We start from the raw sequence: 15522 nt of genomic DNA on the forward strand, positions 1-15522 counted from the left end.
TGGGAGCGCTAATGAGGAGACCAGGGAACTGCACATGCTCCACTAACCACAAATGCATGATAACAAATCATCTGAAAAAACACACACATACATGAAACAGTATATTGAACCCAGCTCTTGTCCACACACAGAGCCAATGATCCAGACATAAATATGTCTTCTGAAACAACACACGGTTTTTATTGTTTGAAGTGAATAAACAAGTGTGCACGTTTCTTAGTGTGGCTTAGTCACTCAAACTCTCTCCAGCTGGCCTCTAAAAGGCCCATTTATGCTCGACACAGGAGGCGGATACGCAGATGGACGGACAGTTTCGTCCGTCTCCTGCATCGGTTATATGCATAATTTAGTCAGTTTTCATGAAGCTTTGCTGTCCGTCGCTTGAAACAAAAGACGGAGCAAAACCACTGGAAATCGTGGGGGAAGTGCTGAGCAGAATAACTGACCTGTGACCAGGGAAAGAAACAAACCAGGAAAGAAGAAGAGGAACAGAAAGATAAAGCAGAAAATGATGAGGACAGCAACAGGAAGGCTATGCAAGTGTTTAGGGCGTGTTGAGCGTTTGGAAAATGCTCCATACCTATTTACCAAGCAGTCGGTGTCTGAAACTGATGTTGGAAAGTGGGCGTGAAGTCTGAACTTAGTACTGCCCACTAGTGGACAGCCATGGCAACGTAAAAGACACATGGAAGTATGAGGACGGCGACATATGATAACATTTGAAGCAGACGTTCTTTTTTACATACATAAGGAAGCATAAATGGGCCTTAAGACTGGGGCTTTTCAGGGTCTAAATGAACGTATTTAATAATCAGACAATGTGGCTCATAGTTTCCTGCACCGGCAAGTCAAAATTTCCATTAGCCAAATTTATTTTCAGGGAAAATAATCCAGATTGTAAAGGCAGCGAATTTAATAAGACATATTTCTTTAAATTGTTTTTGATTTTTTTCTTCATGAAAATGCTGAACAACATTATTTGTTTGCTTTTGGAACAAAGTAACTTAACTAGAAGCACTCAGAGCACACAGACCTGCACCGAGCCTTTGTAAAAGAAATAAAAAAGAAAGCTAATGATTATGGGCATTATTTATGAGTTAGAAGCTTCAATAGAAAAATCATCCCTATCCCTCCATACCAAAAAAAACCTTGAAAAAAAAAAGTTCCTGTATCCAGGTGGTGATCCGAAACACCCCCAAAATTTAAACACTTATTCCGTATTCCATTTATAAGATTACCTGGAAATTTAATCAAAATCTGTCCATAACTTTTTCAGTTCTGTTGCTAACAGACAGACAGACAGCAACAAAAACACACCCTCCGCCTCGGTGGATGTAACAACCAGCTCTCTAGAAGAGCCGGCTCTCTTCGCTTTGTTCTTCATCAAGCACCACTTAGAGCTTTTTATCATTTTATTTAGCATGCTGCGTTTGTGTGTCGGTAAACATTTTTTTAATCTCAGATTTTCATAAAAATAAAACGAAACTTATTTTTATGCATTTTTGTTACACAAAAATGAGTCGGGACTATTGTTTAACATTTTAATCAAATCTGCAGCTGAACCACAGTTGACAGAACAAATAAATAAAGGCCAAATACAGTCTGAACATTTTGATCTTTTTCTTTGCATCAGAAGACACTAGGCTGCTTTTCTGAAGCTAACAAAGAACCTTACAGTTAATAATTTTGTCATCTAAAGTTAACAATCCATTTTCTTTTTGCAAACAACACACTTCATACTTGGAGGACAACACAGAAGCTTAATTGGAAATCGGCTGTTACTGACTGATTGTTTTCTTGCTTGTAGAAGAGGCAGGATTTTATGTACCACTGCACAAATGGCCGTAATATGTCTTTGGTTTGTTTGGCCTCTTGATCAATACTAATAAGTCTTTACTGTACATGCTGTTGTAATTTCTGTGGAGCTCTAATGACTCAGTGACAAAATAAAAGATTCCCTTGCAACATGAAAGACTAACACTTATGATTATAGCATCACACACACTGACATTTTATCTGTTCACTAGACTTTTTAATGACTCAGTCCACAAACTTATTGTGTTTGTATTTTCAGTGAGGAGGTTGCAGCTTTGATAAACACCCTGGTCATAAGCTGCCTTTGGATGATGGTAAAAAGATTTGAATAAAACTGGAATCTGACTTTCAGTAGACTCCCAGACTTGGATCGCATGCACACACAGTCACGACATCACACAGAATCAAAACCTGCAGCATTCCCTCAGCTCCGTCTCCAGGCTAATGGTTTGTGGCACTCTTGCCCGATCAAATCCCTCTTCAATCACCAACTGGTGTAACTCTCCCTGCAGGTGGCTGGAAATGAGGGCAGCAGTTGATTAGACCAGTGGAGAGCCAGCTGCTCAGATGTATCTGCAGAACCACGGGTTGCTGGGACTTACCAATGTGTCCGTCAGTGCAGGAAGAGGGATTAAACATATATTTGACCTCTTGTTCAGCATATTCGGCTTGTGTATCATTGGGATGAAAAATGATCTATAATCACATTTTCCTGAATATAACTGTAAAAAAATTGCCCAGAGAAAAGCCACAGAAAGGTGTGTGTTGCAGCTTTATTGTCAGGATAATTTTGGCCAAATCTTTCATATAAATGAGGAAACTGATTAAATAAAAATAGAAATACAACAAAGAATAGAAAGAGAATCTATAAATACATAGCTGTGCTCATACTAGTTCATAATAGTTCCCATCATAGGCATGTTGGAAGTTAAATGTTCATCAGACAAAGTTCATGCTGTGCATTTTAACGTAAGGATGTAAAGTTTAGCGATGACCAGCTTCACTTACCAACTGCAAGATGCAACCTGTGGCCAAAACAAAGTTTCCTCTAGACCAGGTTTATACTTTATCCTTGTAGTAAAGTTTAAAGTCTGATGTTATTTATTATTTACACCACGGTGAGTTCTTCTTTTCTGGACATGCTGACTTCTGCCTCGATGCCATTTAAGAACATCTAGAGCGACTCCACTCAGAAAAACTGTTTTTATTAATTTCAGGATATTTCAGAAGTCTGACTGGTTTTTGTCCCTGTGACTTTTGTCTTCGTGTTTCAGTCTTTTACGGGAAATTAGTCTGTGAAGAGGTTTGAAAATGTGACGTGACTTCACTACTGAGTGTAGCTGTCACATGATGTTTAGTTTAAACGTGAAGCCAACCGCACCTTATTAAGGTGTTAAACCCTCTCATCCGGAAAAATTTGATGGGCTTCACATCCCCCACGGGTACAAAGTGGTAACTGAGACGACAGGAATTACATCTGAAGCGAGTGGATTTGTAAACCTGTGGATCCTGCAGGTTTGAAACCTTGATCAGTTTCGCTCTCCTTTGCAATTTGCTCATTTTAAATTGTGATTTCGATTTAAAAGTGAACAACTGTAAAGAGGATAGCATAATCATCAGACCTATAGTATTAAAATAATGTTGGTTCATTCCCAAATTTACCTGGACTTCTCATGTCTTCTCCCTCTCTTTTCCAAGATGGCTTAAAGACACCCAACGCTAAAGTACTTGATGTCTTAATACTCTCATAATGGTGGTATATTTAAGCTTTTTTGTTCTAGATTATTTTAAACTGAGAATAAAAATGGCATTTCACTAATTTTTTTTTTTTTTTACAAATGCCATAAAAATGTAGGAAATGTAAAAGAAAGAAAACATGTTAATTATCTTCCTAGAGCTTATTATCTTTTAGCTTTCATCACCTTCAGGTCTTGTGTGCAGACACACAAAAATGCACAAAGAATCTGAGTACTTTTTAATTAGACTGGTGCTTTCGGAGGTCTCTTTGCTCCTTTTCTATCACACTTGTACAAAAGACTGTGTCCTCTTTGAGTACTTGAGCTTTATGGATCAGAAATAATAAAAATCTGTTTCTTTAATGAGGTTAAAACAACCTGTAGTGATGCAACATTCGTGACGTGCCGGCTCATGTTCAGCTCTAATCAGAATCCATGCAGGCAGGGACAGGACTTTACTGGGCACACAATGTGGCCAATCAAATGCAAAGGCCGACTAGGATCATACCATTATGTAAACACAGGAAGGGATGAGAGTCCTGGTCCAGGTTTGCAAAGCAACGACTGAGATAGGAGCCGGATTTAAACACAAGTGTGCTGAGAAAAAGTGAAAAAATGAGTGAAAACGGAAAATGATGCAGCAACCTGCTTCATATCAGTGATAGGAGACTGAGTAGCTGAGAGCAGCTAAAATGGTGATATCCATCAACATAATATTTCAAAAAACAACAACAACAAAAAAGGATTTTTACCACAACAATGAAAAAATGCTAACCAGCACATAAACCATTATACCTGCTGAATTAGGTTTAAAATAGAAGCACAGAGAGATACTACATTTGGAGTCATTTAGGAGCCTAAGAGCTGATTTTTTTTTCTAACTTTTCTAACTGTACTGTCACGAACTTCGACATTTAACATGCTTACTGAGGCCTAGAGAGTCTGAGGTGTAGCTCTTAGTTTTTTGTTCATGTTTTCTGAGCATTGCGCTGACTTTAGGTTGATCCTGTTGGGATGAAGATTGACATAGAATGTTTTCCACTTTTGGATAATCTTTCATACTGTAAATGAATTGTTGGAAATGTCTTTATGAAGGCGGATTTATACTCGTGCGGCATCTGCGTGGGTCAGCCACTGCGTAGCTGACGCTGGTGAATTTGCTCTCGCACTCGAGCGTAGTTGTTTTGGTGTTGTTTTGCAGTTTCTCCTAATCTGAAGGTAGCAGCAGAGGTGGTATCAGCCAGTAAACTCACCAGGTCAGAGTTCTTTTGATGGTTCAGTTTAGTTCAGTATGCATTTTCTATTTCAAAACAACAATGGAGTCCAGTATGGTTCAGTGTCTTTATTAGCTTATGGAAGAAAACAGAAATAATTCGATCAGCCTCTTATCAACTTGATCCACTGGTTATTGTTTTTAAAAACGGTGGTTACCACAAAAATTGTGCGAAAAGATCCAGAGATCTAGCAACATGTGATCCCACACTGACCAATCACAAGGGAGTACCTCCGTGTCAGGTCTGGAAGAGGTTGCGCGTTGAGCCTCGGCGGACCTACGGCGACAGTGAACGAGTATAAATTCTTAACCCTTCCTAGATTGATGGGCAGCAACAGTTTCCTCTCCAAGATCATTGCTGATGTCTTTCCTCCTTGGCATTTCCTTAACACACAGCTGAGTGCTGCAAACTCACAAAACTTCAGCTTTAAAGTGGTGCACACACTGAAGAGGATCAGTGACAAAGTGCATTTGATTGGCAGCACTGATGGTGTTGAACGTCTGAGGTTGTAAACTTTCACTTTTCCAAGGCTGTTTAACATCACATGCTCAAAAGATTCACAAAGGTTTTAATTGAACCCATTTTTATTAAAATACTTTTTTATCAGATACTGAATCAGTGATGGGTGGTAAACACAGATTTTAGTGTCTTTTATGACTTTAAATCAGAGCCAAATACATGCTGCAATGTCAGACCACTTAAATCCTCCTTTCTGTCTTCAATGAAAATAAACACGTGGAAAAAGGAAAATGGAAACAGTTACCCATCTGCACTTGAGCACAGGATGTGCAGGTTGAAATAAAAGTATGTAAGAAGAAGGTAAACAAATGGATGCATTACTGAAAAAATCATGGAAGTATGGGAAGTCCGTGGTTAAGCTGAAGTAATAAAAGCTTTCCGGGAGAAGGCAGAAAGCTTCATTGATTTCCCAGCTCGTCTTCCACACACAGAAGAAGCTGGTGGAGAAAAGATGATTTTAAAGACACTGTGTGATGAAGTCTGATCAAGCTTAAATAAAACACTGTGTATTTGAAATGATCAAACCTACAGCCCAACAGTGAGTGTTTGGACCTTCTGCCAGTTACATAACCCACGTCACTTAGTCAGCTGCAGCAGGACTGTTCTAACTCCTGCTGCTCTCTTCCAGCATCGGACATGTTTCAAACACAAGAACAGACCAAGTTGTCAATGATAAGTGGTGCTGTGATAAAAGTTATATAAGGTCAGTTTTTTCACCCGTTTGGGGATCATTTAAGGTGTTTTTAGTGATGGTTTTTATCTGCATCTCTGAAGAAATGGATTTGGATCTAAGGGAGAGTTGTGAAGGTACTGTAGTCTTGACAGGAGGGGTGTGCTGGCAGGATGGGAGGATGACGTGGCACTTCTCCCTCTGCTCCATAAGACCTGCTGTGAACTGAGTCAGCCCAGCACACTGGCCCCAGCATGACTGTGACACCAGGGAAATAACTATCACCATAATTTGTCAAACCAGCCTGCACTTTCTCACCTAAATTTCAGTTACTGTATTTTTTACTTTTAGTTTGACCCCTTTTCAGGTCAGATGTCGTGGCTTGCTGCAGATCAGTATAGTCAGAACTCCACAAGTTATTGCTGCCGTTTACACAGCATCGGCATAATCAGAGGTAACAGAATCGTAGTGAGTAATGAGAGTGCTCCTAACAACGCAGTAAAACAAACTAAACCCTCCAAAGTGGATCTGACATGGTTTTAAAGAGGCGCTACAGAACTTTTTTAGATTTTCTCAGTGACACGCCCCTTATTGACGGCTTCATCGGGATCCATCTTGCATTCTTCCTGTACTGTGAGCTCTCACAGCAAGTAAAAGACAGTCTTATCTTACCTATCGCTCTATTCTTTTCTCTTTTTTTCCCCTTCTGTTCCTTCAGTAATGTCTTCTGGCGGTGTTCGTTCAAAACAGCCAGTTTGTTGATATCCGCTTGCTAGCGTATGATTTGGTACGTAAAGAAAAACTGAGCAGCAACTTTACGCAGCATGTTGTAAGAAAAAGTGCAGTTTCTCATCTCCAGTTGCTTTCTAGAACATGACAATGAGTTCACTGGACTCCAGTGGTCTTCAGTCACCAGATCTCAGTCCAGTAGAGCAGCTTTGGGATGTGGTGGAACGGGAGATTCTCATCATGGATGCAGCCGACAAACCTGCAGCAACTGTGTGATGCTGTCATGTCCATGCGGAGCAGAACCTCTGAGGAATGTGAGAAAGGAAACCAAGAATTAAGGCATTTCTGAGGGTAAAAGGGCGTCTAACCCAGTACTATCAAGGTGGACCTAATAAAAAGTGGTCAGCGAGTGTATATGTTATCAGACATGTTTTGTTTAATGTTGGTAATGTTTATTTTTACTGTTGAGTTTCCCCAAACTGGGAGGATATTTACGCATAAATAAATGAAGACAGGGCTAAAACGCTGAGAAACATAGCTTTAAATGGGCTAAATCTGGTGACAACATCACAGTGGAGAAAAGGTTCCTTCCAGCACGGTGTGCTTTGATCTGGTTTGTGGTGTGGAGAGGAGAGAGTCATAGAAGGGTTGCACTAAATGATCTGAAACAGTAAGAAGAAAAGTCCTTTTGTGGAAGAGTCACTAAACATACTCGGGCCACCTAGTTAAGTCTCTGTGTTGATGAAATACAAATACTGAATAGAGAAACTTTGAAACCGGTCGTGTCAGAGTTTAACCCCCCCCTCCTGCCTCCATCCACCACCTGGTTGCTCAGGGTGCTACGATAGTGATGCAGCTGTCGTCGTGTCACAGTGACCAGCAGCCGTATGTTGTTGAGAGTTTTTCTTCTCCTTTGACCCAGAAGAGGCTCTGATCTGCACAATGTCATCATTGACGTCATGTTGTTGACTTTTACAACCTGCGTGTGTGTCTCTGACCTAACACGGGCTGCAACATGGCGGCGTGGATGTTAAACTGAAAACAAACGTGGTGTCATGATGATGAGTTTTTAGAACTTCACTGTCATGAAACTGGATCATTTTAACAGGTTCTCTTATAAATGCAGCACATTTTTCATTTATTCAATAGAAGAGTTCTGCACTTTAATCTGTTTCTAAGGTTTGAAGATTTAACACAAGCATTTTTTTAATCTCCCTCTTTGCAGTTTAGGATCAGCATTTTCTTCACATTATATTTAATCCAAATGCAGTGAAGGATCCAACTTTGAAATTAGAATTTTCTATTAATCCCACATTGATTTAACAGTTTGCAAGCAGCTACACGTCTTCATAAGTACTTAATCAGATTTTGTTGACTGAGAAAGCAGACGTACTGTTACCTCAAGCCCAATTGATCCTGACAGTTTTTCTATTAAAATTTATATCAACCTCAGTCATAAAACTTTGATGAAATACATATATAACACATTAAAGTGACAGGTCTAGGTCTTTTAATATTTTTAAACTATATTATTAATAAGATTTCGCTCAACAAAAACTCAGCTGTGAGGTGGGGTGCAAAGTAAAGGCTGATTGAAATTGGATTTTTTGGAACTGACGCTGATATTTTTTATTATTTCTTTTACTGATTCATTCTTAAGAGACCTAACTTGTGCTTATCAAACTCTTGTGGCAAAGTGACACAAACACAGGCAGAACTAACATAAAACAAGTTTTCCCAGCCTCTATTAATTCAACGGTCCTCGATAATCCCCAGTTTTCCTGCATTATGCAAATTTTCAAACAGCTTTTTTCAATCAAATTCAGCTTTTTGTTTAGTTCTAATTCACAACATCTCAAGCCACTTTACAAACATAATCAAATCAAGCCGAATGATTGCGATCTAATTAAAAGTCCACATCAGCCCAATGTATAATAAATGTGTTCATACAAGCCAAAACAAAAAATAATTACCTATCCAAGGAAACCAACGGATTGCATCGAATCTTGTCTTTGATTCAATCCCCCATCCTGGTCATGCACATGGCAGTGTTATTGGACTTTATAAATTAGGCAGTGCATCACTCTACCTTACTCCCACTTTTAAAAAAACCTCAGAGGACCATTTTTTCCATCCAAACCAAAAGGTATGCTTTGCAGCTGAGCTTCGCTTTATGTACCGCTTCACGCGCTAGCAACTAGATATCAACACAACGGCTGTTTTAAACGCAGCATGGCGGATTAAACGAAAAAGCCCGAGGACCTTTGGCCTCTTTCACCAACTGTTCTTACGAACAAACTTGTTCTAAATTGTGTCATTCATGACAATCGCCTGATCTTGGATTTGCTCTTAGCTAAGAATAAATCCTATGAACACTCAGAAGTACTCTTACAAACATTGTTTTCTGCTGTTCAGTTAATTAAATCAAATAATAAAATTACAATAATGATTTGGTCAGATTTGTCAAATAACTGGAGAAATTTATGGAGCATTTTGTTGTTTTAAAATAAAAGCTAAATATTGCAAATCATGTCTTCACATTAAAATGTTCTTTTTGGGAAAAAAATATATGTATTTTTCAGTCATTTAAGTAGCCATTGAGACAGGATTTAATTCTATTGCTGATCTTCCTAAAACCATTGGTGCAATAATCTGCAACTGTGAGAATTAAAGCAGCAGCATCTGATCTGTTGCCTCAACCACTAGAATATGGTAGATGGTAAATGGTCTGTATTTATATAGCACTTTATCCCAAAGCGCTTTACATTATACATCACATTCACCCATTCACACACACATTCACACACTGATGGCGGAAGCTGCCATGCAAGGCGCTTAACCATATTTGTCTGTGATGATTCATTTATTTATAGCTTCTCAGAAAGCAGGGCCTGTAAATTACCAGGGATCGTTTGTGTCAAAAGAAACATCACAGAATGCTTCCTCCTGACGGTCAAGGGTTACGGGTTGGTAACAGAATATTTTGTGTGTGAGCTTATAGGAACTTGATAGTTTGCGGGCCGCTTAGATCAGCTCAAAAATCAATCCTGCAACACTTTGTGATGAAAGAGCAGCAGCGATTTATGAGGGTAAAAGCAACAAGAAGGATAATTTGGAACGTTTTTTATCGTCATTACACTGAGTTGTCCTCTAGTTTCTATTTATTTCTTTTTTCTTTTTTCATCTTAAAAAGATAAAGTATTGATTACCTTAAGACTGTCTCCACTGAGTCCTGGACACCTGAATTTGTGGAGTGGGTAAGCAGCATGTGAAGTTTCCAATCAGCACATTGAATTACTACTTTTCTGTAAACAGCTTTTCACAGTTTTAACTTTCTTTGGAATCCTCAGTGTGAATCCTGAGAATTAAATGTATGTAAATCACCTTTAAACCTCACATGCTGCCTCCTGGATTCCCTCTGACACATCGCCTGGTATCTGTGACAGCGTGTGAAGCTTTTACCTGCGTGTTACAGCTTTACAATCTGAATTTAATTGCATCTTGAATGCTCACAGTGCTTTGAAAAGGTCGCCTGTCCTCAGGTAGTGACATAATGATAAATGTCGCCTGAGCCAGTGCAGAGCACACCGTTAAGAAGAGTTGGTTTCTGCTGGCCTTGATGGTTGTAATGGGGATGTTTTACAGTAGTGGAGATGGGTAAAGAGGAGACGGGCAGACTGTAACTGCAGTTTGCGTCAACCTCTGGAGAGACTGTGTCCCTACAGGAGGCTGGAGCTCCCCCTTCAGGTCAAGAAGAAAACCGTCATTTAAAAGGAGTCTCCCAGATATGCCACATATGAAATTTAATCTTCATGTTATGTGAATTTAATCCTCTTGTTTGATATAAATGTATATAATTAGCTTTGAAATACAGCTGAATCATTTGAAATGGCTGCAAGCAGAAAACTGTTGAATGTTTTTCTCACCTGCTTATTTAATTTTCCCTCTTCTTACTTGTCTCATTTTACTAATTGCTTCCTCCAAAAGGATCATTCCCCGTTTCCCAATATGAGCTCTGATTTCACACACTTTACCGCATCACTCACTAACAACATTATGCCCTTCAGATTTCACTCGATATCATTGAGATGAGCTGCGCCTCTCGGAATTCAGACGCTTTTATCTGATCAGACCCAAATCATATTATCCTGCCATGATATCGCTATTCAAAACTTCTGCAGATGAGCAGCCTGAAATTTGGTATTTTGATGACTTTATGTTGTGACATGTTGTGCTTTCACTATGCAAGTCATGCGTCAGACTGTCTTATTGGGATGATTATGTTGTATTTACATATATTTACTTCTAGGTTGAGCATGACAGATAGTAGAAGATCAGCTGGTTGGAAATCATGGGATATTGTTGCAAAACGTTGTCTTTTAAGTCTTAATCCTCTTCAGTGTTCGCTGTTAAATGTCAACATACAGTTAGTCATTTTTATTTCTTTGTGTGCACTTAAAAAAAAAAGTGTGCTTGAGTGTGGAGCATTTAAAACATTTGCATCTAGCACCGTGCCATTTGTGGGATGTTCTGAAGAGATTTTTACCTGTTAAGACTCCACACATGAAGATAAAAAAATCAGACATTTAAGTTTTGATCATACTGTGTGTGGTGTGCTTCGATTATCTCATCACAGAACAACACACACATAACGATTGTGTCCCGCAACCGATCTAGAATCTAGTCCTTCGAGCCAGAAATCCTGTGTGATCAAATGTGATCTAACAAAAATGAAGAAAAAGAAACACAGCAACGACCGGAAAGACAAAGAAGAACAATGGCAACAAATGGAAAATACAACATCCAGCTTGGAAGTGGACATACATAATGAAGCAATGATGGTGGTCTTGCGACTGTTGTTAACAGAAAAATCTACAACTGAAAAAATAACAGCGTTAATACGGATTTTATGTCCTTTCTTGCTCCCCAGTCAGCTCGATCTCTGATTGGCTACGTTCCAGAATCCGTCACAACTCAGGAGCTGTCGGCTTTCCCCACACACGTCAAGATTTTTGGTCGTAAATATTGAACATGTTTAATACTTGCGATTGTTGTTTTGTCGGGACAAATGTGCTCTTACACACCTCAGACCCCAGGGTAATCTTATAAGACTTAAGATAACTGGGCATTTGCCGTCCATGGTCAGGAAGAGGGAAATCGGGACAAAAACAGCCCCGATAATCTTTGTGTGTGCCTCGCTTTAGTGTTCATGCAGTTGCTTGTGTACTCAGTTGCTACTAAGGGGTTGCTACTCTGTCACGTACTAGAGGCTGTATTAGAGCAATCAGACTGTATAAAGCTACCAAATTTGTAGGATATAAATTAAATGATCAACGTGGCCACAATAAAAGAGTTTAGTAGTTGGTTAATTTTGAGATCACAGCAGGAAAAACTACAGCAGCAGTATCGTAGATGTAAGACCCCGAAACCAAGCACACCACGTCTCACCTTTTCTGATTATTTTTCCCGCTGTCGATCCTTTTTACTTTACTTCAGGTCAGTTTGGTCCAAACACTGCGCTTGCTGGTTACTTGCATATTGCAGCTTGTGAACATGTAGCACTAATTTCTGATGATTTGCACAAACAACGCTTCAAACAAACGCAAAATACACGAGGCAGCCATGATAAACATTCTTTTGCATAATTAAAAGCAAGTATATTTTTTTAAAATTCTGGGACACAAACTGGTTTGACTGCATCAAGCTTTAAGTTGTTGGTTTTTTTTCAGCACTGGAAGTTATTCAAGAAGTTGAAATATGGATTATTTTGGCGTTTGACAGGAGGCAGGCTGTTTGTTAAAAGGCCTGTTATGTAACAGAAGGACCTCGTGAGTGTGATAATGATTCAGACCGGAGTAAATGGGTTCTTTTCTGTTGCATAACTCGATGACACCTCTGTGCTGCTTCATCTATGCACAGTCATGCACTTTATTTAATGAAATGAAGGAGCACAAACAATGCACAAATCCTTTGTTTTCAACTTTAAAATCTCTCAAGCTCACACACACACACACACATGCACACACTCATGGGTATGAGCGTCACGCTGGCCTTGCTCTTATAAAATCACACCAAGCAGTGAAGTATGAGATGAAGTAAACAACAGGTGGCAGAGAAAAGCTGACAGCAGTGAAGCAGCAGTAGCACCATGTCAGTCTTTTAATATGTGTGTAGTATCTGGTGTTTTTTGTTGTTGTTTGTTTGTTTGTTTTGTTTTCTAACCAGGAGTCTGCTCTCAGAACACCCTTAAGTGCTCAATTTGTAAACCAGTTAGAGGTCTCCACAGCTGGTGTGATATTTATTCATATTTTTATAATCTTTCCTCTGTGAACTCATTCAGTTTTTCAGGAATAAATCTTTACTATTGGATCATTCTGGGTGCATTCACAGCATCATAATCCGCTAGACGTGGTCCGATTGGCGGCTTGGTTCAGTTGGAGGTGTAATGTGCTTTCAGACTGATATTGCGTTCATGCTGCACTTGTCAAACAAATCAGACCTTTTTAGTAATGTGTTCCACACACAACAAAGAAGAAAACTTGCCGAACAACTTTGGTTTCTACGAAGTAGCAGCTAAATATGAAGCTGTATCAGATCCTGGCAGCCTTGGGTTGATATTTCTATCAAAACTTTTCCTGAGTTCTTCCACTTTTTACCGTATGAGGTTTCTGTTGTGCAGATCTGTCTGTTGTCCCACACATGCTTATGTTTTGGTTGCGTTTATCTACAATGCCGTGTGGTGAACCCACAATGAACTTTGTTTTGACTGAGATTTACATTTGTAGGCGAACCGAGTCTGCTTCTTTGATTTGAATTAGAATTTGTTTGCACATTTACAAAGGACACATCTCAGAAATCCAGTCTAGCTGTAGAACACAGTTACATGCAGAAGCTTCTGAGTGTTTTAACATCACTTATTCAAATTATTGAAAGGAAAATGAAAGAAAATGTTCCTTCGTTTTCCAGAAGGATGCTGTTGTAGGAAGCATGACTGACATGGTGAATATTCAGGGCCCAAGCCGGCGTAATACTCCTGTCACCGGAGGTCAAAGCCCATCCGTGACGGGCTGCATTCTGAATAGGCTGAGGTGGTTGAAGCGTTTAGCAGAAAAATCAGGAAAAGGAGTGTTACAGTAATTAATGCAGTCAGCTTGCAAAGACACTTTTCTGAAGCCACCTGAAAGATTATAGATAGAGCAACAGATATTTTTTATTTATTTTTTTTAGACAGTATTGCTTTGGTGAAGTTGCTGAGGACCAAATGTGAGCCAGTAATGATTTGACTAAGTCAGTGATGTTAAAATACAGAACTCTGACTTCCAACTCCCACTACGGTTTCTATTTCATCTATTCCACTGAATAAAATCTAAGATGATTCATTGATTGATTATTCCTTACAGCAGGTTATGTATAGCAGAGGGGTACATCTGAACTGGTTTCAGAAACAGAATAGTCGTTGGGAATCTTCTTAACTACTGAAAAATAATAATTGACCTTCCATTTGCTGATACAAAGTAGAATCTGTGCAAGCAAAATAATAGTGGTCCTACAGTGGGGTCATGTGGTACCTCACTGGACATGTTTAGTGTTAAGGTGAAATTCCAGCTAATTTAGGAGGAATCAAACAACTCTGAAGACAAACAGCTCTGAACTTACGGGTAAAAGCGGAGCTTTGGTTTAGCGTCACCAACAAAATACTGAACTTTGAAGAGAACTGGGGATTTTATCGGTTCTAGTAATTTTCAGAAGTAAGACAGTCAAATTGATGCCTTCCTCTCTTCTTTTATGGTTGCAGGCACGTTACAAGCAGAGTTTGGACCCCACAGTGGACGAAGTGAAGAAACTCTGCACATCGCTGAGACGCAACGCCAAAGAGGAGCGAGTCCTCTTCCACTACAACGGCCACGGAGTGCCACGGCCCACTGTCAACGGAGAAATCTGGGTTTTTAATAAGGTACTGCACACATGAATGTTAGTGTAGATTCTCAGGCATTCAGGACATGGTAATTCTGAGAGCTTGAATAATAAAACACCCAATAATATTTCTAAATGTAAACAGATTAAAAATCTATTTAAAAACACTGACTGAATGACTTACTGGGCAGTCTTCACAAATGAGACTGGTGATATTGAACAGCGGGAAAATGAGAGCAACACTGAGCTTATTTAGTTTTCCTCGCTTCAACTTTTACATCCTTGTTGGAGCTCAGTTATTATTTTTTTAATTAATTAATTAATTAATTTTATTTTATTTTATTTCATTGCCCTCTCTTGAATTACACAGACTGAACATTAGACTAAAATTTTAAACATGGCGATTACAGCAAGGTAGTTGTTCTCTGATGCAAGAAGTCATTTGTCCTGCAGCATCATGAGTTGGTGCTTCTAGGGTGGAGCCAGGACTTTTGGTGTTAAAACCATAAGAACAGCAGTAGCTGGAGCCACTTAGCTCCACACAGAGCTATTCTCTCTCTCTCTCTAAACTATTCTCTGTAATACCAGTTTGAGTCATTATTTCCAGACCTGTAATGCTGACGTCCCAACAAAGACTCACATTTTCTGCTGCTGAGATGACACCGGCTGTTTTCATGTGCACAGAAATACAAATATAGAAAAAAAGTAAGTAAAATATGTATAAAGATGAAGATGATAGGATCCTGTAGATCAGGCATGTCAAACTGGTCCAGCAAAGGGCCGTGTGGCTGCAGGTTTTTGTTCCAGCCAGCCAAGAGCACACAGTTTGACCAATCAGCTGTCTGAAGACTGAGATCAGTTGATT

At 39.3% G+C, this 15522-nt stretch overlaps 1 protein-coding gene across 5 annotated transcripts in view; it reads left to right on the forward strand.

Moving 5' to 3' along the window:
- The window catches only part of rptor (regulatory associated protein of MTOR, complex 1), a 206159-nt gene that overhangs the window by 44793 nt on the left and 145844 nt on the right, over positions 1–15522 (forward strand). For all 5 annotated transcript variants that reach the window (XM_041982370.1, XM_041982373.1, XM_041982371.1 and 2 more), the window contains exon 5: positions 14539–14697. In XM_041982370.1, coding sequence (XP_041838304.1) covers positions 14539–14697 — 159 coding nt within the window. The remainder of the gene's footprint in view (positions 1–14538; positions 14698–15522) is intronic.

Source organism: Melanotaenia boesemani, chromosome 4, assembly GCF_017639745.1.
Source record: "Melanotaenia boesemani isolate fMelBoe1 chromosome 4, fMelBoe1.pri, whole genome shotgun sequence".
Taxonomy (NCBI): Eukaryota; Metazoa; Chordata; class Actinopteri; order Atheriniformes; family Melanotaeniidae; genus Melanotaenia; species Melanotaenia boesemani.